Below are 27,467 nucleotides of genomic sequence, written 5' to 3' on the forward strand. Positions count from 1 at the left end.
AAGGAATGATATGATAAACTTTTTACAGTTAATTAAATCCTTAATAATTTCCTTAAGGCATATTTTTAAAAAAGGGCCTTAATTAGTCAAAGAATATTAGAATACATCATTCATTCATCCCATTGGACAGAGGTAAAAATAAAGGACAACTGCTTATTTGGGCTAAATTCTGACCAAGAATAAAGTATTGAAAATAATTGGATTCCTTGGAAAAAGACTTATGTTGCATTTGAGCAGATTTATATCTTGTAATTTAAGAAAGCAGCTTTCCAGAAATTCAGATAAAGGAAATTAGATGTTTTGGCCTGAGCCTCTAAGGGGAAACCAAAACATTACCACAGAGAGCCTGGGGAACAGTGCTTAACCCTGCCAGGGCCTCTGGGGTGATGAGGAGGAGGGAGAACTGAGGCAACCAGCTTAGATGTACCGATTTAAACCATTTATTACTCTCAGTAAATAATGTACACTTTATGCTTATTCAGCCAAATGGCTGCTATTTACTGTTCAGACAAATCCCATTATATGAGGTGATATACTTTAAGGATTATAGTGTCAACCGTTTTCATTTTCCTTCCAACATTTTATTTTGAAAAAATTTAAACATATTGTGAAGTTGAACTTTACAGTAAACATTTGTGTACCAACTACCTAGATTCTACCATTAAACATTTTGTTGTGTTTGCTTGACTGTTCATCAATCCATTTTTTTCTCCATCCAGTATTAATCTGTTATTTTTGATGCATTTTAAAATAAATCGATAACTTTATCTTTGAAGTAAAATCTCCTTCAGATAGGTTCTGCTTTTGTTTTTTTGTATCACTTCGTTTTGATTTCCAGATAGTGTTTGTTGGCTTTGTCTTCACAATGTAATTGTGGCTTCACAAATACTAGACTGCTAGTCTAATTTTGGTTTTATTTCCAAGTTTTTGCCCACCATCTGCCATTATTTTCAAAAGACATATTCTAGTTTTCCATACCTACCTTCAGATTTTATGAAATTGGTAACTTTTTTAAAAAAAGGAATTCTTGCTTTTTCAGTACATGTTTTAATTAGGAAGGATATTGGTTACAAGTTTTAATTTGAACTAGGTTAAAGCAGAAAAGGGGAATTTATTATAATAATACAGAGGCACCAGAGCACCCAAGGGCAAAAATGGAGGTTGACCTCAAGATGGAATTAGAACTAATAACCAGAAAGCCATCATGTTTCTTGCTAACATCACTTCTTGCTGTTATCTGCTGCACGCTTCTGTAAGCAGATCAGCCTTTTCTGCTCTTTTTTCCAAATGGTAAAATATGGCCACCCTACTCCTTCAGGATATTTAGCCAATAGCACACAATAAATGAACCCCCTTCTTTCCAATACCTGGGTCACATGTCTACATTGCTCTAATCAGCTATTGCTTGGAAGGAAGTGATCACAAAACAAATCCCCCACGCAGCTAAATGAACTGAATTGATGAGCTATCATGCATTGAAAGATGTCACAACCAGATTATCTGCTCATCATTTTTGAAGTTTCCTTCTCTGGACTGCCACTCCATGAGTTATGCTATTTATTTTCCTCTTGAGTCATCAGTCTTTTTCTCTGTTGGCTTTTCCTGCTGCTTAAAAGCATGATCAGATAACTTTTTTTTTTTTGTCTTTTTTTTGTGACCGGTAAGGGGATCGCAACCCTTGGCTCGGCGTCAACCGCACCACGCTCAGCCAGTGAGCGCACCAGCCATCCCTATATAGGATCCGAACCCGCGGTGGGAGCACCGCTGCGCTCCCAGTGCTGCACTAGCCCGAGTGCGCCACGGGGTCGGCCCAGATAACTTTTTGAAATTGTTTTCTGCCTCTATAACTCTTTTGAAAAGGCCCTCTTTAAAGCCACTAGTAACCTAATTATATAAACTCCTTAATCATCCTCTTGACCAGTTCCCAATACCTGGTAGATATTCTTATCTCTCTCCTTAGCTCCCATGTAATTGCTGTATCCTGGATTTTTTCCCTACCCTTCTTATCTTTCTGGCCATGCCTTTGCTCACTTCCTTCTACTTCTTACAAATCTCTCAGATTAATTCTTAGTCATTTCTTCTACATTTTCTTCCTTAATAATCTCATCTACTTGGACTATATTCACTTTCACCACTATTGGGGGGAACTTTTAGTTAATAAGTTAATATCTCTAACTCTTTCAACTTCCATTTTTACATCTTTAATTATTGGACATTTCTCTCTGAAAGTCTTGCTGATTTCTCCAACTCAGCATGTATGTATAAGGTTATTATTTCAATCCCACTATGCACTCTACTATTTTTATTTACTTCCACCGTTATTTAGACACCCAAGCCCCACATCTCAGTCATAAGATTTTGCTGAGCTGCATTCCTCACCCCTTTTCTAGTCCATTGACAAATCAGATAGATTCTATTAGCTGTGATTGAGAATCGAGACACTTTTGCTTTTCTCCCATCACCAGCAACCTAGATGAAATCTTAATTGTCTCACATCTATCCTGGTTTCCCTTTATTCATTTTCTTTCTTTCAAATAATTTTCCATTCCATTGCCAGGCCAATCTTTGTTCAGGAAAAGTGTGAGTATTTGCTGCCTGCCCCTGCTCTGCTACATTCTAACATTGCAAAAATGATTGACATTGAATGGAAATATATAGACAAGATATGTAGGCGATATGATGTAGTAAATGCTATAATCAATGTACACAGAAGAAGGAGCCATAAATTCTTGAGGAAGATAAGAAAGTCTTTATAAAAGTGACTTTTGCGTTGGTTCTTGATGGATAAGTAGGAGTTCTCTAGGGAGAGAAGGGGATATGTAGCAAGCGCAAAGATAAGCAGACATTATAGGGCATGGCACGTGTAAGGAATTGTGCTAACTTTTAATGTGGCTAGGAATAGCTGTTAAGGAAGGTGAAAATATAGATGGGAGCTATGTTTAGGAATTGGAGTTTTCATCCACATTGCAGCCAGTAAAGTTTTAAAGCAGTCACTTAGATTTTTATTTTGGTGACAGCATGGAACATGGAAAATACGGTTTTGGTCCTCTTGCTTCCTACTGATTACTGAAGTAATAAAACTCAGTCTCTCTAATTTGACATTCGAGGCTCTCTGCTGTTCTCTCTGACTTTCTCACATGTGCTTTATTTGGGCTGTTTATACTAGATGGGAAAGTCCTTTTGCTTTTCTTTTCTGTCCCTGCTTGGCTATCTAATTTCTACCATCTTCCAAAGAATTGGAAATTTAAATGCCATCACAATGAAGTCTTCTCTTAGCCAGAGATGGACACTATTTTCCCTGAGCTCTAGTAATACTTTGTACTCCTTGTGTGACAGTCAGTGAGCACAGTATATTGAAATCATAGCTTGGTAGTTAGGAGTGTTGGAGCCAGATGACCATGGTTTAAATCCTAGCTGTATCATGTACTGTTTGTGTCATCTTGGACAAGTTACTCAATCTTTCTGGACCTGTTTTCTCATGTTTTAAATAGGAATAATGACACCTACTTCACAGAATTGTGAGAAGGAAATGAGATGATGATTGGAAAGCCCTGAGCTTTATAGTATTATGCAATGCTATTACTATCACAGTAAACTGTATTGAAAAGAGTTATAAGAATCCAGTGCTGAAATAATTTCTGAAGTGGAAGCACAGCAAGAAGCAGGAGGTACTCAGTAGCAACAATGGTATTTTAATAGAGAAAACAGATTTCTAATAAATATCATCTTATGAATTAGGGATAAATGGAAGAACCCTAAGACTGAAGAGCCTTTGGGTTCATCAGTTTGAAATCATCAGTTTCTTGTACTGCAGTGTAGGCTGATTGTCAGTCTCACACATGATGGCAGTATTACACTTTGAAATCATCAATTTCTTGTATTGCAATGTAGGCTGATTGTCAGTATCACACATGATGGTCACTGTTGTGTTATTTCACATTTGAAACTCTTCATGGTGGCTCTTAGCAGTCATGGCTCACTGTTGCCTCTATACGGTATGTGGCCTTGGAGACAATACTTATTGGAATTTGAATAAACATATTCTTGTGCTAAAGGAAAGTTATTTGATAAATAACTTGTGAGATTTTCAACATGTATAAACTAGAGAAAGCTCTATAACAGATCAAATTTCCTAAAATTTGCATCAAAAAGTATTATCTCCATATAGCTTCATTCCTTCTTCCAGGATAGCCCTTTGTAAAATTTGGGTATAGATTTGTGCAACTTCCCTGTCATAGAACCAAATCTGTTTCCTCCTATCTCCTTTCTCCTGTCTCCCACATAGTGAGTGCCCCTACTCTGCCGTCTTGCTGCTCTTTGTTTTGTTGTGGAGCTCTGCTCAGGTCTATGGTCTCCTATAGTGCAGTGAGTTTAAAGTTTTTACTTTTTGTTTTCTTTCTTTCAATTCCAATCTCCTGATTTTGGTAAAGTGTGGGTGAGAGCAACTTGGTTTTCAACCATTTACATTAGGGCTTTGTATCCCTTTGTGGCTATTGAACAGATGAGGCTTCTTCTCTTAACTTTTCCTCATCTTAAGGTAGTCCTTACCCAAGTGTGGTCTGTGCGTGGCCCTCATCAGAATTTCCTGGGGGTGCTTGTTCAAAATGTAGATTCTGAGACCCCACTGCCAGTGATTCTAATCATAGGCTAGGTCTAGGGTGGCATTCAGAGCTCTGCTTTCAAAATAAGTACCCAAGGGGATTTTTATATTTTCAAGGAGTTTAAGAACATCAGTTGTTGTGATTGGGTCCTGATTTTAGTATTTTTTCTCTCCCCCAAACCTTGTGGGGTTCATTTTTTTCCGTGGGATCACCAGAAGCAAAGGTAATCCCAACTACCTGTCTCTTAAAGTAAAAGGGACTACTGTTGATTATTATTGTTTTAAGTAAAAAAAAAAAAAAAGCCACTTCTTACATAAGTATACTATGTACATCAAGCAGGTATGGATTTCAGTCTCGGACTTTTTAGGGTCTTGCCAAGGGTATTGGTGGTCTGTCCCCAAAGGACAGCTGGGAAAGAGAACTCAGACTTGATTTCTGTGCTAAAATGATGTACAGATTTTTGGAAACATTCATATTTTCTTTACATTCAGTTTTATCGTTTCTGCAAAAGAGAAAGGCCATACCAGAAATGACCTTTGGTCACTTACAGATTGGTCAGTATAATAAGCTTGTGATTTAATTTCTTTTCCAGTTACTAGCAAGCAGGGAAGGAGCAGTGAAAGTGAATTGGCATTTTCCCAGTTGGTGGTAGAGTTTGGGGGGTGGTAAAGTCTGGGGTTGGTTGCTAGAATTGCCACAGTGATTAGATTGCAAGTAGACAGTAAAGGAAAAAAATCATGAAATTAAAAATGTAGTTCAGGGAACACAAATGGTCAAGGGAAGTATATCCATGTCTCTCTGTTGTTGCTAAAACAACTCCCTCATGCTGTTTGGATTGTTTTCCTCATTATGTAGATCAACACATGAGGGTATAGTTATGCTTTTCCAGGACTTCAGAATGGCAGGTGCCAAGCATGTATTAAGTGTGTGTGTGCACACCTGTCCTAGTATTAAATATTTGTAACTTACACTGCTATGGATACAAATGACTAATAGTCTGTGTTTCTATTTTCAAAGAGGTTATTCAAACAATAATGAATCTATAATGGATAGAATTTGATGTATGGTGTAAGAGAAGTTTAGGGGTAAGCAAAGGCACCCTAATTGCTCGGAGTAGTGACTGCCAGTTTATTCTGCCAGTGTGTAAGGCTGGCATTGCCCTTACTTGCCCTCGTCTTTTCTTTCACCCCTTCCTTGTGCCTCTGTCTACAAGACTTACCCCCTATACCTGTACATTCCTTTTTCTTTCATTTTTCTGCAGCAAATGTATTAAGAGCTGGACCTTTGCGACACAATCTTTGGCCCTTGATTTCAAGTTTTAAAATAGTGCCAGTTAATTGCAGACTATAACAAGTTGACTGGGGCCGGCCCGTGGCTCACTTGGGAGAGTGTGGTGCTGATAACACCAAGGCCATGGGTTCAGATCCCTATATAGGGATGGCTGGTTAGCTCACGTGGGAGAGCATGGTGCTGACCACACCAGGTCAAGGGTTAAGATCCCCTTACCTGTCATCTTTTTAAAAAAACAAACAAACAAACAAAAAGATAAAAACAAGTTGACTGTAGAGAGTTAAACATGTATGAGTATTTGGTTTACTGTATGTTTGAAGCTGACTCATTCGTAATGGAGTGCTATCATTAAAAAATCTTGTAATGATTGCTAAGAAGCCTGACAGTGGGCTCTATACTAAACCATCATGGAATTTCTGCATAGGTATAAAAGAAAGAATTGTTTTCTTGGAACAGAGAGAAACTGAACTGAGATTCAAGGGCTGAGTAGCATATTTGCCTCAGGTTCAGGGTATTGTGGTAATTATACTTTTTTAGTTCAAGGCATTTGTCTTCGTGAAGCCTCTCTTTTTATTTTCTTCTGTCTCTGATTCCTAATCCCATCAGCCTCTCCCATGGACACTCATGAATGTTCTTGAAAATGTATGTGTATGTTTTATAAAATATTCAGTGTTATTTGGTGTATATATTTTTAATTTGCTTAAAGGCTATTATGATATGAATCTTATTTTTTTCTTTGTGTTCACTGCCGTTTAAAAATCTCTTCATTTTTCTATTCTTATGTGTATGTGTCTGCCTCACTGCTTCTGATTACTGCATAATATTTCACAGAATGCGTTTTCCTCTTTACTTATCCATTCCTGTAGTAATGTCTCCAGCTACTCTTACAAACAGTGCTAAAGGGAATATATCAAACATGTTCCCTTATGGAACTGTTGATGAATTTCTCTGCAGTATATACCTAGGATTTGTATAGCTGGGCTGTAGTATTGGCATTACCTGTGAAAGCTTAGTATATAATTGCTCTGTGGAGTAGCTTACCAGTACAGCATGTGAATTCCTCTTCTTCTTGTTCTTGGGAACAACTTTCTGCATTCTTAAATCTCATATTTAAGCCATTTTACAATATCACAGCAGCAAGAATTAGAAAATTGATTAATAACTTATTATATCGAAGGGCCAAATCTTTATTATGGCAACTAGAGCTAAAAAACTTTACAATGGGGATATTGAGGGAAGATTGAAATTCATGTTGAAGTTCAAAGTGTCGCATGATAATGTGCAAGTTTTGCAAGGAAAAGGCTTACTGTCTAGTGGGAAGAGATGTTACTTTGTTGACCTGTATAGAAACCTGGTCCTGTCAGAGTCCTTGACTCAATATTTAGGTAGTCTGACTTGTATTAACTACCCTCACTAGTGACCAAAGTTGAATTAGCAAGCCAGCAGAATAATTCATGATGAAAAATAAAATTGTTGTATAATCAAGATGAAGGTAGCTTAGTGAATTTTCTATCAGGGCAAAAGGAAATATTCTATGATTCAGATGTTTGATGGTATCAAGCTATCAAAGCCTGATAGCATTCATTTATTTTCTAGGTCAGATGGAGCAATCTTGGAACTGTGAGATACATATCAATATTAATTTTTCAATTTTTTAAAGGGGTTTTCTCTTAAAGTACACATAAATTACTGTATTTATAACTAAGCTATTTAGATTGATTTACCTGTTTGAAAAGGAATTTGTTGCAGTACCATACTGAGACAGTATGATACAATACTGAGGAACTGTAAAATAGTTTTATAGTTTTCCTATTGAGTTTTTAGAAATAATTTTGTAGGACTGTAGGCTAGATATTAACAATTTTAAATTTATTTAAAACATACATTTTAATTAAATTTAGAATTTTAAAAAATTGCAAGATTTTCCCCCCTCATTGGGCTTTTATATTTCAAATGGGAAATCAGCTTTAATTTTTTTTTTTAAATAAGCCAGTAGAAATAGTATTTCATTTATAGGGATTTTCTTTTTTTTGTAGTACAGCTTTTCATGGATACCTGTTTTATTGATCAAATCTTGATATCTTTCTCATTACTTTTATTTAAAGATGACCAGTAAGGGGATCTTAACCCTTGACTTGGTGTTGTCAGCACTACGCTCTCCCAAGTTAGCTAACCGGCCATCGCTATATAGGGATCCAAACCCGTGGCCTTGGTGTTAATCAGCACCGCACTCTCCCAAGTGAGCCACGGGCCGGCACGCATTACTTTTATTTTTTACTTGACTTTCATCTTTTCCATATCTTGAAGTAATTAAGCGTAGAGCCAGATAATAAGGATTTTAATTAACCCAAAAATTTTTTCAAGGATTTTTTAAAACTTCTTCATATTGTACTACATATGGACTTGATTTGAATTTAACTGATACTGAGGTTGGTTAGCTAGAAATCCAGCACTGGGGCTTAAGTTTCATAGTTCTGTTTTCATTTTTCAAAAGCTCTAAGACCATATGATTAAATTGGAAAAGATAGAAAAAATTTGGTTTTCATCTGAACTGAATATTGAAGTATCTTTTATTAGAATTTTGATTATTGGAATTTTATCAGAAAAACTCTTTTAAAAAGTTATTAGTTAGCTGAACTTTTTATTGTTAACTCAGAATGAAAATAGGCTTTTCATTTCCCTTATATTCTAGTGAAAAATACCATGATTTTAAATAGTAGTAGTAGAAATCATGCATTTATATCAGGATGCTTGCAGTTTATTACCAGTAGAATAGTAATATGACTGTCAGTCTATCTGTGAACAGACTTAAAAGTGAAAATTTCTCATTTTAGGAATAAAGGAAAGAGCTCTTGATGGTCTTAATAATAATAAGGCCAAATATTTCATGTGAAGACTGCAAATAGCCCTGAGAAATGCAAATTGCCGAATATGTATATCATGGGAGAATACTGCCACCTTGTGTATATGTGATGCTATTTTATGAGTCTATTTTCTTTTGTTACAACAGCTAATTCAGTGCTTTTTCACTATTTGGCACTGAGGTCAGATGTGTAAATGTGTAAAACATTTTTTTTTTTCTTAATGCAGTAAAATCAAGCCAACTTTTTCTTTTTGGGGGGAGAGGAGGAGGGGTCTTGTGTTTTGAAAGTGTTAAATTTGTTGTAGTTAGCTCGAAGAATTGGAATGTCTGAGAGATCATACTGGTTAGTTGATCTCGAGTTAGTTGACAGTCACATCCTTTTATTTGAATCTTATGGAAAGTTGGTGATCCTTTGGTCATTCTTCATTTTAGTTTTTGAAGTGCTCTGGTGTTATTCTGAATGCCAGAATTTATTACACTACAGGAGGTATAGGGCAGGCTTTTGGCTCACTGACACCACCATATTCCTTGATTTTTAAATATTTTTTTTCAGGTCAAATGCAGAAGAATGACTACAATAATAAATGTAATAGTGCTTTGAAAAATATTGATGTGATGAAAAAAGTGTACCTTTAAATCGTTTTAGTTACCTGAGGGCATGACTTAGTTTGTTTCAGGCATTACTGCTCTGAAGAGGAAGAACCATGAGATTGGAAGTTATCCTTTGGATGCTCACAACGAGCTTAGCTGTGTGACCATTGGCGCTTCTCTGGGAACTGTTTTTTAATCTAAAAAATGAGCAGTTGAACTGGGTGGTTTCTAGGATCTTTTTTGCTTTCTTTAAAGCTTACTGTAAATTTAAAATGTGAATGCTGTAATGCCCTTCAATGTAGTTATACTCTTCTATATAAGAAGTTCTTTTAAAATTTAATATAATCTAATGGTTGTGTTTAACTATCATAGTATATATTAGTAATTTGAGGGGTGCGTGTGTATAAAAGTTTAAACCAGAAGCCTGGGAAATTTACCTACTTTTTATTTAACACATGGGATACTTGAAAATATCATAAGATTGTTTTTGGGGTAATGCAGCTTTTTTTAATTATACACTATTTAAGCGACGTAATACTGTTTTGTGCACAAATGCCTACATTTCAACTTCTAGGAAGACTCCAAAAGTTGATATAAATATAGTAAAGCCCATATCATAAGGAAGGATTTTCTGATTGGGATGAAAAGAGAGAAAAAGGTACATTAGCTTACAATTAAAAACTTAGAAATTCTTTAGGATATTACCCAACTTGAAAATTTAAGTCCAAAGATTCTTCAGTATGTAAGTCTCTTCATTTTATAATATATAGCAGCAGATCTGTCTTGATCATCTTAATCACTTTCTCATGAAGTGCTAAGAGTGAGCCCATGCGATCATGTTTAGCTTTTTACTTTGGGGCTATCTGGGAATAATATTATTAGATTCTAGGGATAATTTTAAGGAAGATGATTCTCATGCTGTGTAAACATGCCAAATTCAACATCTGTATTGAAATGACTTCCCAGTGCCTGGTGGTTGTGATACTAAAGCAAAATGACTATGCTGGTATTTTTGTATTTATTTTGTGTAATACCCAAATACTATTTTGTAGAATACAGAATTTATGATAAATGTTTAAATTTGCTAATTAATAAAATGAATTTACGTATTAAAGTCTATGCACATATTATAAAACATTAAAGATGCTAATATATTAAAATATACATTATCCTTCTAATGTAAATATTATGGAAATATAATAAGAAAATATTAAGTAAATTGCACTTCATAGAAGTGAAGAATATTTAATCGTGAAAAAAGCAAAGTGGAAAATAACCTAATCTGTTTTTAGAAAGTATAATCTTAAGAAAACTAGAGTGGCAGTGGTGACTTTAATCATGAAGTTTTTCTGTAGAGATTTTTCCAAAAACTCTTCCAAAACCTTCCCCTACAATGAGGTGTAGGAATGTTGTAGGATTAAAGGAAAATATTAGGCATTGTTGACCCATCTACAAATCCAGTCTCTGGATTGATACTCTTGAAGTATTTTGATCAGTTTGTTTTTATATATGAACTGTTGTTTTTATTGATAACAAACTAATTTTAAAGAGAGCATTCCTAGTTTCTTTGTCTCAATTTTATGTATAGATGAAGATTTCAATACACAATTACCTGTACCTTGTTCAGTTATGTTCATATTTTACTCGTTTGAAAAGTCTTTTGAACTAAAGCAAGAATTATGATGGTAATAAAAGTGTTTGCTTGTTAGTTGTCATTTTCTTCTTCCTTGAGAAATATGGAGAATTGGAAGAACACTTTCTAATGGGTGCATCTTTGTTTATTTTGAAATTTTAATATAGCAAATTTCTGGATAAACTTTTTGTCAGTTTATTTTCATCATAATCTGCATAGTTGAATTTGCAGTAAGATTCACCACCAGTTTATTTCAGTAGCCAAGATCACACTAGGCCACCACGTTAAAACTTGTGTTAAAAACTGACACAGTACTTGAGTGTGACTGCTTATTGTGTTTTGCATAGGCCCAGACCTATCTATTTTTATGTGATTTGCACAGGCCCAGCCCCATCTATTTTTATGTGATATACAAAATCGATTCATTGATTTGTTGTTGTTGTTGTTGTTGTTGTTGTTGTTGTTGTTGTTGTTGTTGTCTTTTTCGTGACCAGTACTCAGCCAGTGAGTGCACCGGCCATTCCTATATAGGATCCGAACCGAGCGTCGCCGCGCTCCCAGCGCTGCACTCTCCCGAGTGCGCCACAGGCTCGGCCCGCTTCATTGATTTTGATGAAAATGATTTTTAAAACTATGAAATACTGGTATTTTGGAAATTAAAAATAGCATGTTGTTTTGGAATACTGAAAACTGGTATAGTCATTAACTATTACATGTAAGGTAAAGGTAGAGATTGGTAGTTATATGAAGTTTAAGGATTTAGAATGTTTGTAAAACCAGCACCGAAATTTTTTACTTCATTAAAATATCTACTACTAGTTAACCCACCTTGTAGATTGTCTTTTTGATCATAGCATGAGATTAATAATTGTGATTTTTTTCTAATACATGCACAACTTTGTTTCCAGTTCAAGTGAATTGTTAGTTTTTATTGCAAAAATTTTTAGGCCATCCTACAATGTAAATTTAGTAACATGAACAGAAGTATTTCATACCTTTTTTATTTTTTTCATTCTTCTTCCTTCAAATGCATTAAATTTGTTTATTGTAGCCCTCTATGAAGGAGGCACTGCTCATCAGAGCGATTCTATATTTGGAAATAATATATAGACATTTTAATATGTGCTCATTTTATTTAAACTAATGCAGTGTTAATGAGCATAAGGTCTCCTTTTAAATGATTGTGAAAGTTAATAGTCAATGATATCCTGTTCACTTTTGAGATGTTTAGTGCAGGTCTCATTTATATATTTTTTTCTTCTCATTAGGCAGGAAGTTATGAAGTGGAATGGATGGGGATATAATGATTCCAAGTTCTTCTTCAATAAGAAGGGCCAAGTTGAGTTGACTGGGAAAAGGTAATGCTGGTTTGTTTATTCCTTTTTTTGTTCCTTCTTTTCCTCTCTCTACAAAAAATTTTAAACGTTCATAAAAATAGAGATGATAATATAATGATTCCTCCTCCAATTAAGAAATTATCAACATTTTGCTGTAATTGTTTTTTTCCTGCAGTTTTTCAAATTCTGATATTGTCATGTCACCTCTAAATATTTATGCATCCATCTCCTAAAAAATAAGGACCTATATAACTAATCATATAATACCATTATTATACTTCTAAAATAACAAAAATTTTATAAAACCTAATTATCTAGTCCATATTCACATTCACCCAGTTGTCTCCCAAATGCCTTTTATAAGTAGTTTATTGAATCAGGATCCAAACAAGGTAAATGGCCACCCCACCACCCAATCCCCATGCCTGTTGATTTGTTGAAAGTAACTTTATATTTAAGTTTGATAGTTTACATCTGAGTGTGGGTTATTATGAAAGGTGAACAATTTTAGGTCTGTGTGACTATAAATAGTATTTTAAAAATTACTTTCTGTGGTATATTAGGGAAGAAGTAATGAAGAAAGATCAGTCATTTGTGTAACAGCTTTCACATTTTTGAAATGTTTTTGGTAATATATTGATAAGGATTATATAGGATATGTGCTCAATCTTACCTCAGTAAAACTGGAAAAATAATAATAAGGAATTCTGAAGGATATTTGTATTGTCACAGTTTGTTCCAGACGTGGACAGAATTGTAAAAATGAATTCTTAGTTGACTTTAAGCAATACTGCTGCTGCCAAAACTGTATTTTTGTTTTGTCTATTGAATTTTGATATAACTTTTGAAAGGGCAGTGAGTACAAATATATAATACTTGAATGCTGGCTGTAAAAAAAATAAGTTAAAAATTAAGACTAAGAAATTGGACCAGATAATATATGTATGAGTCTATTTCAGGATTGCACTTTGATTTAATTTCTATTGGACGTTAATATGCTTAGATTAATGTTTTTAAGACATATGTCAATGGAATAATTGTCAGCGAGGCAATATGTTTTATTTTTTTGGAGAAGTTACTTTTTTTTTTTTTTTAAATATAATTGTTCCATTTATCTGACTTAACATGTGTTTTGTACCTGAAATAAGACCTCAGGAGTAGTAATTAGAAACTAATTTTAATGCAGGTTTGAAGGTGTACATTTGACAATAGTTTTTTTAATAGGAAAAATAAATATTATCTGTGTTCTCGTTCTCATTCTTACGTGTGACTGGGCAGCATGCAGATGGAGGTTTAGCTGAGAAATTGTATAATTCAGGTAGAAGGGATTCCTGATTAAAATTAATCAGTGTTCTGAATGCTGAATCTTCTGTGTTTTAAATAGAATAATGGCTAATACAGCAGAAACTTATTTGTGTAGAGATTGTCTTTTCAAAATATTCTGGAGAAAAACATGATTCTTCTGAACTTAGAAAACCAACTTTCTCTGCTCTCAGACACTGTCTTCATTTCTCTTCCTTTTTCACTCTCTTTCTTTGTATCTTGAAGGTACACCATTTCTGCTTTATGGAAGGGGGCAGATAGTCACTTGTATTTCTTCACAGTGCTATTGAAAGCATAAGCCATCTGTAGTCTTCTGTAGAGTACTGTGGGCTATATGTTGTGGTTTGTTAGAAGTATGTATGTGTGTGTAAAACGAATGATTAGTCAGAAAACATCACAGGTAACTATACCTGAGTGGGTCCCATGTTTCAGAATCTGATTCTTATTTTGGATATTCTGGCACATTGTCAATTTTCCCAGGGGAGATAAGGCTGTAGCCGTCTGGCACATGTGCCATACTCATAAGAGACTGATTTTAAAAATTAGAACCCTAGTATATTCATTTATGGTTAGATTACTCCTTTTTCAGGGTATGGAATACTTATTAGTGCCCTTCCTGGTATTAAGATACCTATAGAATAAAATTTGCAATTCAGATATTGTTTGAAAAGCATGAATTCAGAGCAGAGGGGATTTGATGAGCTTCATAGAGATTTTTATCCAGTCTGTAATAGAACCAGAGAATTTATCTGTTGGTTTAAGATTGCTGCTGCTGCCACCCTTACCACAATGGATTCTGTAAAGGCGTTATTTCTTTGTATCATTGACTCCTGAGTCAGTCTAGTGGTGGGGAGAGAGAGTAAGGGTGCATCTTTCTTGAAGAGGCTGCAAAGGAGACCAGGAAAGTGAATAGCTGGCATATTCACTTTAGTGGAAAGTAGTTTTTTTTGCCTTACTCCAAGACTCATACAAAGGGTAATTCTCCAAATTAGAAATAGGATGTAGATGCACTGGGATTAAATATGTACTACAGAAACAGTTTAATAACTAAACCAAATATCTAAATAATATTCAGTTCCCATTTTGTTGCTTCTCAGAAGGACCTTGTCACAGGCAGAATAATGAATTGGATGGAACTGAATCATAGCTCTCTCTATATCTACTCTAGTTTTCTGGGGATAATGGGTGAAGTAGTAGATTTCTCTGATTTATTTATGTATTTGTTTTTTATCAGAGAACATTTACAAACATTCTTTAAGATTATAATAGCTATTACTTATTGAGTGCCTACAGAGTTATCTTACAGTAACCCTATCAGGTGGATAGTCATATTTTCTTAAAAATAATGAGATTGAGGATGAGAGAAGTTCAGTAGCTTTCCTCAATGGGAAATTGGAATTAAAAACCAAGTGTTTTTAAGCTTCATTCTCATGCCATTTCTAGTGTACTGTGCTTAGGAGTTACTTCTGCAAATAATCAAACTCATCCATTGTATTGATCTTGTTTTCTCTCCAAATTCTGAGAGGACCTTATAGTAACCTTCTACACTCTCTATTATAGCACAGTCATGTTGTGAAACGTTATCCTGTGACAGAAATTCCTATTGTTCCAGTGAAAGGCAAACAGCAGAAGCACAAGAAGATTGTGATATTTCTGAAAGAGAAACTGGAATTTGTGACTAGAAAGGCTTACTACAAGAAAATACTATTTGACTGAACAGTATTAATTCACCCATATGTATTAATAATAGTAGATTGTAAGGACAATAATTGAAATTCTTTCTAGAGACTTTCTATTCTGGCAGTGTGATGGACTGAGCAAATACAGACCTATGTTTTCTGTAACCACGTAGAAAAGAAGGGTAGAATACCAGAAGAAGTATAACAGCTGGAAAGAAAGAAAGGGAAATCCTTAGGTGCCAAAAACTCAGAGTGAGAGGTCTCAAGATGGCAGTGGCTGCAGCGGTTGGCGCGGAATAGCTGAGGTGGAAAAGGCGGCCACTGGGCCTCAGCCAGCCGGGAAACTTGTGGACCTTCCTCTCACCATCTCTTAAGGGAGGACCGCTGCTGCTGGCCGGTCGTGGGGGCTGACCGCCACTTAGCCCTCGGCAGGAGAGGCTGCCTCATTTACAAGCAACAGCTTTGAAGTATGGAGCAGGAAAAGAACTGTTTCGTAGCTGCAGAAGCGAGTCTCTAAACAGGGAACACGGCGCCAGGGCTGCTGTGGATGCAGACAGGATCCCGGAGGCCGGGGCCACGCTGAAGGCGGCCAGCTGCCCTATTCATGATTCGAGGTTTCAGGCTGGCATAAAAGAAGATTCCTGGGAGCGCCCGAGCCGCGCCGAGAGCGAGCAGCCCGAGGCGGTGGGAACCGAGAACGGGGAAGGCAACAAACCAGAGGCAGAGATTGAGCGCCCGACCTGGCACAGCCCTGTGAGTGACCCCTGGCCCGGCCCTGCTCGGGGGGCTGACGCCCACCCGGCTTCCGCCTGCATCACCGGGCCACTCACCGCCCTGGGGCTGCCTCCCTTTTCTGAGGTGGTGGCAGCTCCGGCCCGGCTCGGCTCCTCACTGAGCCTTCCCACTTACTTGCCCCGGTGTGGGGCTTCCAGGGGCCTGTGGGCTGGCCTCCCTCCCACTCCCTCTGCGGTTCTCTGGCGGGGCTGGTGGCATGGGGCATCCCCGGCCAGTGTCGGGAGGGCAAGGAAGTACGGGCGGGGCCGACTGTCACTCCACCACACCCTGGACTCCGGCCCCCGGTAAACTTCCTGTTACTGGGAGGCAGATACCATCTCTGCGGCCACCAGTTCAGAAAAACGCCTAACCAGTTTCTGATTGGGAATAGTGTGGTAGGAGAGTTCCCAAGTCCGCTTGAACCTGCCGGAGAGCTGACTGCAGGCGGGCACTAGACTCGGTCCATGCCGGGGGGATACAAAGGTGAACCGTGTGCTGCGGGCTCCTCCCCTGAGGAGCTCACGCTCTGGTGTGGGAGATAAGACAAGTACACAAATAACTGCGATACCAGGAGGAAGGTGATAAGTCCCGAGAAAGATCTACACAGTGCTACAAAGGCAACCAGAGCGACCGGTTGTCTGTGCCTAGCAGAAACCTGGCAGACTTCCTGGGCGAGGCGGTGCCGAGCAGGGTCTTGAAGGCCCAGCTGATAGACGAGGGTTGCAGAAGACACGTCCCAGCCCAGCCCAGTATGCACAGAGCGGGGAGACGTGCGGCCAGGGAGGCGGAGACTCGACAGAAACCACAAACCCTGTGGGGTCACCACTGCACTATCCAACAGCCCGGGCCAGAGCACACGGAACAGGGAGAAGTCCTGCACGGGAAGTGAAAGTTCAGCAGAGATCACACACCCTGTGGTACGTGATCCACCAGCCCAGCAGAGTCCAAGCTGACCAGAAAGGAGGCTCCCCGGAGAGGCCCAAGACCCGAGGCAACCATAAACACAAGGCACTAAAGGCCAACTGAGCAGTCACGGAGGTAGCCATACCAAATTGGCAACCACAGCAACATCTTAGTTAGTCAATAGTCTCAAACCGGTGGACTGTGAAACCCCCTGCCACAATGAATAAACATCAAAAAAAAGATACCAGAAATACAAAAAATCAAGAAAGTACACCACCAGAAGTTAATAAATCTCAAACTCTAGATCCTATAGAACAAGAAGCCCTTGAAATGACTGACAAGGAATTTCGAGTGATAATTCTAAGGAAACTGAATGCGATACAAGAAAACTCAGCTAGACATCATGATGAAATGAGGAAAAGTATACAGGATCTGAAAGAGGAAATGTACAAGGAAATCAATGTCCTGAAAAAAAATGTAGCAGAACTTGCTGAACTGAAGAAGTTATTCAGCGAAATAAAAAACACAACGGAGAGTTTAACCAGCAGGCTTGTCGAAGTTGAGGAGAGAACCTCTGAATTTGAAGATGGGCTGTTTGAAATAACACAAGCAGACAAAAAGAAAGAAAAAACAATCAAGGACATTGAAGAAAATCTGAGAGAGATATCAGACAACCTTAAGCGCTCAAATATCTGAGTCATGGGTATTCCAGAAGGGGAGGAAAATGGAGATTCCATTGAAAACATATTCAACAAAATAGTGGCAGAAAACTTCCCAGGTGTAGGAAAAATCACAGATCTTCAGATCCAGGAAGCTCAACGATCTCCAAAGGTATTCAACCCAAAAAGGCCTTCTCCAAGACATGTCATAGTCAAATTGGCAAAACTCAGAGACAAAGAGAGAATGTTAAAAGCTGCAAGAGAGAAGCATCAAATCACCTATAAGGGAGCCCATATCAGGCTAACATCAGACTTTTCATCACAAACCCTAAAAGCTTGAAAGGAATGGGGTGATATTTTCAAAATACTAAAAGACAAAGATTGCCAGCCAAGAATAATCTACCCTGCAAGGCTATCCTTCCGAAATGAAGGGCAAATAGTATATTTCTCAGACAAACAAAAACTGCGGGAGTTCACTACCACACGACCACCCTTACAAGAAATCCTCAAGGGAGTACTGGGTTTGGTTCCTGAAAAATAACTACCACTGCCATAAAAACCCAAGAAAAATCAATACCCACTAGTATAATAAAAATGGCATTCATGAAGAGAAAACAAGCAAACAAAAACGCTGTCTACAACCTAAGGAACCAACAAACACAGAAACCAAACAGTAAATCAGAAAGCAAGGAACAAAAGACACCTAAGACAACCAAACAACCAATAAAATGCTAGGAATAAATCAACACCTTTCAATAACAACTCTTAACGTAAAAGGCTTAAATTCCCCAATCAAAAGACACAGACTGGCTGACTGGATCAAAAAGGAGGACCCAACTATATGCTGCCTACAAGAGACCCACCTCACCCATAAAGATTCACACAGACTAAGGACCCACCTCACCCATAAAGATTTACACAGACTAAGAGTGAAAGGATGGAAAAAGATTTACCATGCAAACAGAAAAGAAAAACGAGCTGGAGTAGCTATTCTTCTTTCTGACAAAATAGACTTTAAACTAAAAACCATAAAAAGAGACAATGAGGGACACTACTTAATGATAAAAGGACTGATCCATCAAGAAGACATAACAATCATAAATCAGTACGCACCCAATGTTGGAGCAGCCAGATTTATAAAACAAACTCTATTAGACCTGAAGAAGGAAATAGACACTAATACCATAATAGCAGGGGACCTGAACACCCCACTGTCAATATTAGACAGATCATCTAGGCAAAGAATCAGTAGAGAAACACAAGATCTAAACAAGACTCCAGACCAATTGGAATTGGCAGATATCTACAGAACATTCCATCCAACAACCTCAGAATATTAATTCTTCTCATCAGCACATGGATCATTCTCCAGGATAGATCACATATTAGGTCACAAATCAAGTCTCAATAAATTCAAAAAAATTGGAATTATCCCATGTATCTTCTCAGACCACAATGGATTAAAACTAGAAATTAATAACAAACGAAACTGGAAACTATACAAACACATGGAAATTAAACAGCATTCTACTTAATGACATAAAGCATTTGATAAAGTTCAGCACTCATTCATGACAAAGACCCTCTATAAATTAGGTATAGAGGGAAAGTATCTCAACATAATTAAAGCCATATGTGACAAACCCACTGCCAATATCATCCTGAATGGGCAAAAGCTGAAAGCTTTTCCTTTAAGAACAGGAACTAGACAAGGATGCCCACTCTCACCACTCCTATTCAACATAGTGTTGGAAGTACTAGCCAGAGCAATCAGAGAAGAGAAGGAAATAAAGGGCATCCAGATTGGAAAAGATGAAGTCAAACATTCCCTGTTTGCAGATGACATGATCCTATATCGAACAGCCTAAAACCTCTACAAAAAAACTGTTGGAATTGATAAATGATTTTAGTACCGTAGCAGGATACAAAATCAACACACAAAAATCAGTAGCATTTCTTTTCTCCAATAGTGAACATGCAGAACGAGAAATTAAGAAAGCCTGCCCATTTACAATAGCCACCAAAATAATAAAATGCTTAGGAATTGAATTAACCAAGGAGGTGAAAAATCTCTATAATGAGAACTAGAAACCACTGCTGAGAGAAATTAGAGAGGATACAAGAAGATGGAAAGATATCCCATGCTCTTGGATTGGAAGAATCAACATAGTGAAAATGTCCATACTACCCAAAGTGATATACAAATTCAATGCAATCCCCATCAAAATTCCAATGACATTTTTCTCAGAAATGGAAAAAACAATCCAGACATTTATATGGAATAATAAAAGACCACGCATAGCCAAAGCAATGCTGAGCAAAAAAAATAAAGCTGGAGGCATAACACTACCTGACTTTAAGCTATACTACAAAGCTATAATAACCAAAACAGTATGGTACTGACATAAAAACAGACACACTGATCAATGGAATAGAATAGAGAATCCAGAAATCAACCCACACACTTACTGCCATCTGATCTTTGACAAAGGCACCAAGCCTGTTCACTGGGGAAGGGACTGCCTCTTCAGCAAATGGTGCTGGGATAACTGGATATCCATATGCAGGAGAATGAAACTAGATACATACCTCTCACTGTATACTAAAATCAACTCAAAATGGATTAAGGATTTAAATATACACCCTGAAACAATAAAACTTCTTAAAGAAAACATAGGAGAAACACTTCAGGAAATAGGACTGGGCACAGACTTCATGAATATGACCCCAAAAGCATGGGCAACCAAAGGAAAAATAAACAAATGGGATTATATCAAACTAAAAAGCTTCTGCACAGCAAAAGAAACAATTAACAGAGTTAAAAGACAAGCAACAGAGTGGGAGAAAATTATTTGCAAAATATACATCTGACAAAGGATTAATATCCAGAATATATAAGGAACTCAAACAACTTTACAAGAAAAAAACAAGTAACCCAATTAAAAAATGGGCAAAAGAGCTAAGTAGGCATTTCTCTAAGGAAGATATACAAATGGCCAACAGACATATGAAAAAATGCTCAACATCACTCAGCATCCGGGAAATGCAAATCAAAACCACACTGAGTTACCATCTCACCCCAGTTAGGATGGCTAAAATCCAAAAGACTCTGAATGATAAATCCTGGCGAGGTTGCGGAGAAAAAGGAACTCTCATACATTGTTGGTGGGACTGCAAAATGGTGCATCCTCTATGGAAAATGGTATGGTGGTTCCTCAAACAACTGCAGATAGATCTACCATATGGCCCAGCTATCCCACTGTTGGGAATATACCCAGAGGAATGGAAATCATCAAGTCGAAGGTATACCTGTTCCCCAATGTTCATCGCAGCACTCTTTACAATAGCCAAGAGTTGGAACCAGCCCAAATGTCCATCATCAGATGAGTGGATACGGAAAATGTGGTATATCTACACAATGGAATACTACTCAGCTATAAAAACGAATGAAATACTGCCATTTGCAACAACATGGATGGACCTTGAGAGAATTATATTAAGTGAAAGGAATCAGGCACAGAAAGAGAAATACCACATGTTCTCACTTATTTGTGGAAGCTAAAAATTAATATATAATTCACACACACACACACAGAAAAAAAAACAAACAAATGGGTGGGGGGAAGAAGAGATAACAACCACAATTACTTGAAGTTGATACAACAAGCAAACAGAAAGGACATTGTGGGGGGGTTTGGGGGGAGGGAGGAGGGAGGGAGGTTTTGGTGATGGGCAACAATAATCAGCCACAATATATATCGACATAATAAAATTAAAAAAAAAAAAAAACAGTGATTCTCAGTGAAAACATATTGAAAAGGTAGGAGATTTTTATAAGCAAATGTAGTTGACTGTGTATATTTTGGGGGAGGGTGACTGTGACATTCTTAATCCTTCATCACACCAATAGTAAAGCTAGGCAACCACGCTAGTTGTTGGGCCCTTGTACCTGCGTGTAATCCTGCTGACTGGGCCAATTGTTGAACTAGGGCTGGGTCTGGAGCTCCCTGACCCCTGAAACCCATTCACAGACTGGGTCACAAACCTTTCTTATGTCAGGCTGGGTCACCAGACCCTATCAAGCAGGTCTACGAGCTAGGTAACGAGCCAAAAGGTTCTTGGAGCCATAGGTTGGAACCATGGCTGTGCAGGGTGGACAGCCGAGGCAGCATACTTCACTACAACACTCTTTCTTTTTCTCTCTCTCTCTCTCTGTCTCTTTCTCTCTCTCTCTCTCTCTCTCTCTTTCTGTCTCTCTCTCTCTCTGTCTCTCTCACACACACACACAAGAATAGCAACAAAAGTAAAAAGATACATTGGCATGCATGCGCACTAACTCCACACACACAATTTGCTTACAAAGGATGTGCTAAAACCACACCCAACTGTACCTGAGGTGAGGGCCCTGACCAAAATATTCTATTTTCCCAACAGTGACTTTGACATTTCAAACCCAGCCATTAAGTTGGAAGCAATTATAAGTATAGATCTTTGGGAAAAAGTCAGAAGTTTATTCTTAAAATAGTTTTATAATTTTTCAATTTATAATTTTTCAATTTATAAATCTCTGCATTTATAACTTGCCTCTTTTATTCCTTCTAGGTATAGATGCAGATTAAGAATAGAAGAATCTCAGCAGAGAAATAGACACTATAAAAAAAGAACAAAATAGAAATTCTGTAATTGAAACAGACATTCTATTAGTATCTCATTACAGTTCGAATTTCACTTACTACCTGTGAGATTGAAAATCTGTTCTTATGTCTATTGTCAATTTTGAATGCCAGTTCAAGTCTTTTTCTCATTTTCCTATTGGGTTATTATTTTTCTTATTGATGTAGAAGAATTCTTTATATATTATGCAATCAATAATGTAGGTATTAAGCATTTTCTCTTACTCTGTGATTTACCTTTTCACTTAGAGTCCTTTGATGAAAAGATGTTCTATAGTTTAATGTTGTTTTATTGATTCATTTTTTCCTTTATAAGTTAGTACTTTTTGCCTACCTCTAATTCAAAAGATATTCTGTGTATTCTAGCAGTTTATAGTGTTCGCTAAGACATTTAGGTCTATAATCCGTCTGGAATTGGTCTGTGTATATGATATAAGGTTAAAGGTCAAAAATTTTTCCAAGGTTGGTAGTTTAAGTTCTCCTATAGCTATTTTTATTTGTGTTGTTTTGTGTATATGTTTTTCAGTAAAAAAGAGAGACTCTAGTAGTCACTATACATTCCAGAATAAAGAACAATTAAAACAATAGTGAAACCAGATCAGAATAGACTATAAATTGGTCTTAATGTTTGTCATGTAAATTATTTAAAATGTTCAGTGTAAAATACTTTTGCTTAAAATTTTTTTCCACTCATTTCATCAGAGCTTGAATAACTACAAAAGCTTTTAGCAACTAGCCTCAAGAGATTACTCTGATTTCAGAAAATAGCAAAAAAAAAAAAAAAAAAAAAACCGCCAGTGAGTGATGGTAAACTGATTTCTCACTAACCCAACTTACTGGGAATGATAGAAAGTACTCACTTTATCACATAATTTTAACAGTTACACAGCATGGGCTGTGAGTGAATGTCACCTCTTTATTTAGCTTCATGTACAACCAAAAAACTGTCTAAAATTCTCAGACCAATCTATTACCTAAAGGTTAATAAAACAAAAATAATAGCAGAAAGGAAGAAAAAATAAAGAATAAATGGTTTTAATCAAACCAGTGCACTTTTTTTATACTAAAATATCACAAGTGCTAAAAATCTCTGGGAGTGTTTTTTTCTTTTTTTTCCTTTAACATAGCTAATTGTTGCTTTAAAATCCTTGTGTGTTATTTCAAGTATCTTGGGTCATCTTGGGGGTCAACTGTCATTAATTGCCCTTTCTTTTGATCATGGATTACACTTTCTTGATTGTTCATGTCTAGTAATTTTAGAATGTATTGTGAGCATTGTGAATGATATGTTGTAGGATCTCTTGATTCTTTTATATTGCTCTAAGACGTTTTTTGATTTTATTTTTTAAATCAACCACTTAACTTGACTGATCTCAAACTCATAATTCTCTTCCTCTGTGGTGGCGAGCAGCTGAGTTCTTTTAGCTTAGCTTGGCTGCTTGAAGGACTTCAATATATACTCTATATATGCGTAATTCAGGATTAGCCAGACATTTGGACAGACCCCATTAAACATAGGTCCCTCTCTGACTCTCATCTTTCTGTGTTTACCTTGTCTGCTTTCCAGATGCGGAATCCACTCCAAACACTCTCCTTTGGTTCTTCAAGCCAGGGAGACTATAAGTTTTGAGCATTTTTGTTTCCTTTTGTGGCACCAAGTGGGGCCTTCCCTCAGGCTAAAACTTGTTTAAAAGACGAAACAAAACTGGAAACTCATACAGTGCTTTTTTCTTCTTCCAAGTGTGGTATACCCCTTTCCTGCTATTTTTGCCTGCTTTTATTCTGTCTATACTGACTTCATATTGCTGGGGTTTGTTTATTTTTGTCCAGAGTTTATAATTACATGTTGGAAGGTTGGTTTGATAAGAGCTGCTTGATCATCACTGGAAGCAGAATCTAAACTTTAAATTTAAATGAAGATACCTTGCTCTAATATTTTATCTTCTTTGTACCTTAGGTACCCTCTTAGTGGCATGATTTTACCAACTTTTAAAGAATGGATCCAAAATACCCTTGGAGTAAGTCTGGAGCATAAAACTACCTCTAAAGTAAGCTAATATGAATGATTACTAACATGCTTAACTATGTTTTTTATTCCAAATTAATTAGATTTATCTTTGTAATTTGTTTATTTGCTTTAAGGCAATTCTCTCTTTTTTTTTTAAAATGAATCCTACTAGTTATATTGGCTTTGTTAGGTTTCTAAGGGCAATTTTCAGTTTTTTAGTGTCACAGATCTAGATCCTAATCTCAGAATTTATCTGAGATTTATCTGGCAAATATTGTATCCTCTCTGAAACTTGGTCATTTTAATTTGAAAAGTGAGACTAATAACTGTCTGTTCTACCTCTCACAGGGCAGTAGTGAAGTGCAAATTAATACTGTGAGAGCACTTTGTTAAAAAATGTAATTGCTGTTATTTTTAGATTATTTAGTAGACTGATGTAATCTAGGATTAATATGAATACAACAAACCCTGAATACAGGTTTGAACTGCGCAGATCCGTTTATATGTAGATTTTTTCAATAAATATATCGGAAAACTTTTGGTTAGGTATGTCATGACAGTTAAATAGCCTGCCTAACAGTAGGCTATTTAAAGTAATAAAGTAATTAAGTACTTAACTACTAATTAAGTAGAAATTCTGTCTGATACACCCCCTTCCTCCCATGCAAAGGAGCGACCTGGGTGGGGTGGGGGAAGTTATATTCAGATTTTTGATTGCTCCGTGGGCGGAGGGGGGGCTCAGCACCCCTAATCCCCCCATGTTGTTCAAGGGTCAACTGTAACTTAAAATAAAAATGTAATGTTAGAATATTTAATGTTAGAATATTTAGAATATTTGAAGAATTACAGAAAAGTAAAAATTTGATTAAGTCATGAGTGATAAAGAATTTTAGTTTGTTCATGTAGTTTTACTTTTCTGAGATTCGAAAACTTTAGACTATATATATGAAAACTAATGGAGTATTTAACGTTTCTTTATATTGCTGTTATTTTGATTTTTTCATTTTTATTTTGCTATGGCATCGTGTTCTTCATGTCTCTCCCACTGGATATAAATTCGATAAGTAAAGGGGCTATATCTACACTGTATTCTCCACAGTATCCAACATGTTATTAAGCAGTGGAGAGGTATTCAGGCTGGTCTGATGGTAGTGGATTATCAATTTACTAACATTAGTGTCACTAAAATTGGTATACAACCTCCCCCCACTGCTAAATTGGGTGGCTTAAAAAAAAAAAAAAAAAGGTGTAGGTCTTCAGTGAGTGTTTCTTAGATTATTTATAAATCCACAATTACTTTATTCTAGTAATTAAATTAGGTTGACCAACTAATTCTTACCCCTTCCAAACCAAATTCTTTTAACTTTTCTTCAAGGTCTCTCTTTTTATCTCTTAAATTCTTTCTCTCTCTTGACTATTTGTAGTTACTTGTTTCAGACATTGGTACAAGCCACATACTATAATCAGAAATTTCACCAGTTTAAGATGCACTCCTTTCTTTTGCATTTGTTTCCAATTTTTAATAACTTAAAATATTAATTCTTATGTTTTGTTGGAGTTCTTTTGATCATTTCCTTTCATTATAGGTCTGAGAACACAGAAAAAAACACAAAGTGCTTTTGCTGTCCTCTTACTCAGCAACAGTCAACACAGAAGACTTCTGTGGCCAAATGTGTGGGATTCCCCCCCCACCCCCCAAGCAGTTCTGCAGTGGACACCAGCTGGGTGTTTCCTCATTCCAGTCCAATACTATCTACCTAGAGGTAGCATCACATCCCACAGGTTGAGGGCTCAGTTACACAAGACTGCCCCACTTAGGATGGCCAGTAGCAAATCTGGGCCTCTGGAACTTCTGACCAACTGCCTATAAATCAGGGTTACCACACCCTCCTCCTTGGATTCAGTTAATTTTCTAGAGTGCCTCACAGAACTCAAGGAAATACACACTTGTATTTAACCATTTATTACGAATGATATTACAAAGGATACAGATAAAGAGATGCATAGGGTGAGGTATGGGGGAAGGAGTGTGGAGCTTCCATGCCCTCCCCGGAGCATCACCCTCCAGGAATCTTCATGTGTTCAGTTATCTGGAAGCTCTTCAAACCCTGTACTCTATGGTTTTTATGGAAGCTTCATTACAAAGGCATTATTGAACCGTGAACAGCTGTGTAGAAATGTGATTGGTCAAAAAAGATTTGATCTAATGCTAATACAATGAGTTGTGAAACCCAGCAAGCCTGTTCAGATTCTTCTTGGCCTCTCTTTGCAGCATTCCTTCTTCCCAGGTATGGGGCAGGACCCCTCCTGAAATGGGGATCTGTCTTACCCATCTACAATCAGACAAAGTAGGCCAGAGAATTTCTTTATGGCTGGCTCCAAGACAGAAAAGCAGGGGAAGATTAGAATTCTGCCCTAGGGAGCCAGGAACCATGGATGAAAACCAATATATATGTATCATAATGTCACAATAGGATCTATTCCATAGGGTTAAGATTTTTTTTTTTTCTGTTTAACTCAGTGCTATATCCATAGGACCTCGAACAAAAAGTGCTTAGCTTATAGCAGGCACTCAGTAAATATTATGTGAATGAATACATTACCTTAATAAGAGACTAAGAGAATATATAAGTATCATATTTTTCTTTACGTATTCTTATACTTTCTTTTTTCCAAATACTATATCATAGCCTTTTTTTTTTTTCATAGTAGATTTGATTTAACCAGCCATTTATCGATCTCTTCGTAAATGCTAGGCATGCTATTAGGTGCTGTTCACAAAAATTATCACATTTAACCTGCCTTCTTTATAGTAGCTCTATACATTTGGTGATGATAATCTCATTTAACAGATGAAGAATTCAGGACTCACAGAAGTTGGGTGACATGCCCAATGTCACATAGTTTTTTTTTGTTTTTTAAAAAATTTTTTTTGTTTCATCAGTTTTATTGGTCATATATCCAGATTTTGTTATATAAATCTTTCAAAATAACGAGATATTACAAGAATAGTTTACAGGGCAGCTCTGACTGCAGGAATACTTGACATAGGAAACCATTTTTACAAATACATGTTTACTTATAAGAATACCTTAATAAAGAAAATAAGTCTTTATACATCTTATAGCACACT

At 36.7% G+C, this 27,467-nt stretch overlaps 1 protein-coding gene across 3 annotated transcripts in view; it reads left to right on the top strand.

The window, feature by feature from the left end:
• Positions 1–27,467, top strand: part of AGPS (alkylglycerone phosphate synthase) — a 141,764-nt gene that overhangs the window by 11,696 nt on the left and 102,601 nt on the right. For 2 of the 3 annotated variants that reach the window (XM_063093734.1, XM_063093752.1), the window contains exons 2-3: positions 12,247–12,336; positions 24,284–24,374. In XM_063093734.1, the coding sequence (XP_062949804.1) occupies positions 12,247–12,336; positions 24,284–24,374 (181 nt within the window). The remainder of the gene's footprint in view (positions 1–12,246; positions 12,337–24,283; positions 24,375–27,467) is intronic. The other variant, XM_063093742.1, reaches the window with a different exon arrangement.

The sequence above is a fragment of the Cynocephalus volans genome, chromosome 1 (genome assembly GCF_027409185.1).
Source record: "Cynocephalus volans isolate mCynVol1 chromosome 1, mCynVol1.pri, whole genome shotgun sequence".
NCBI classification, from domain to species: Eukaryota; Metazoa; Chordata; class Mammalia; order Dermoptera; family Cynocephalidae; genus Cynocephalus; species Cynocephalus volans.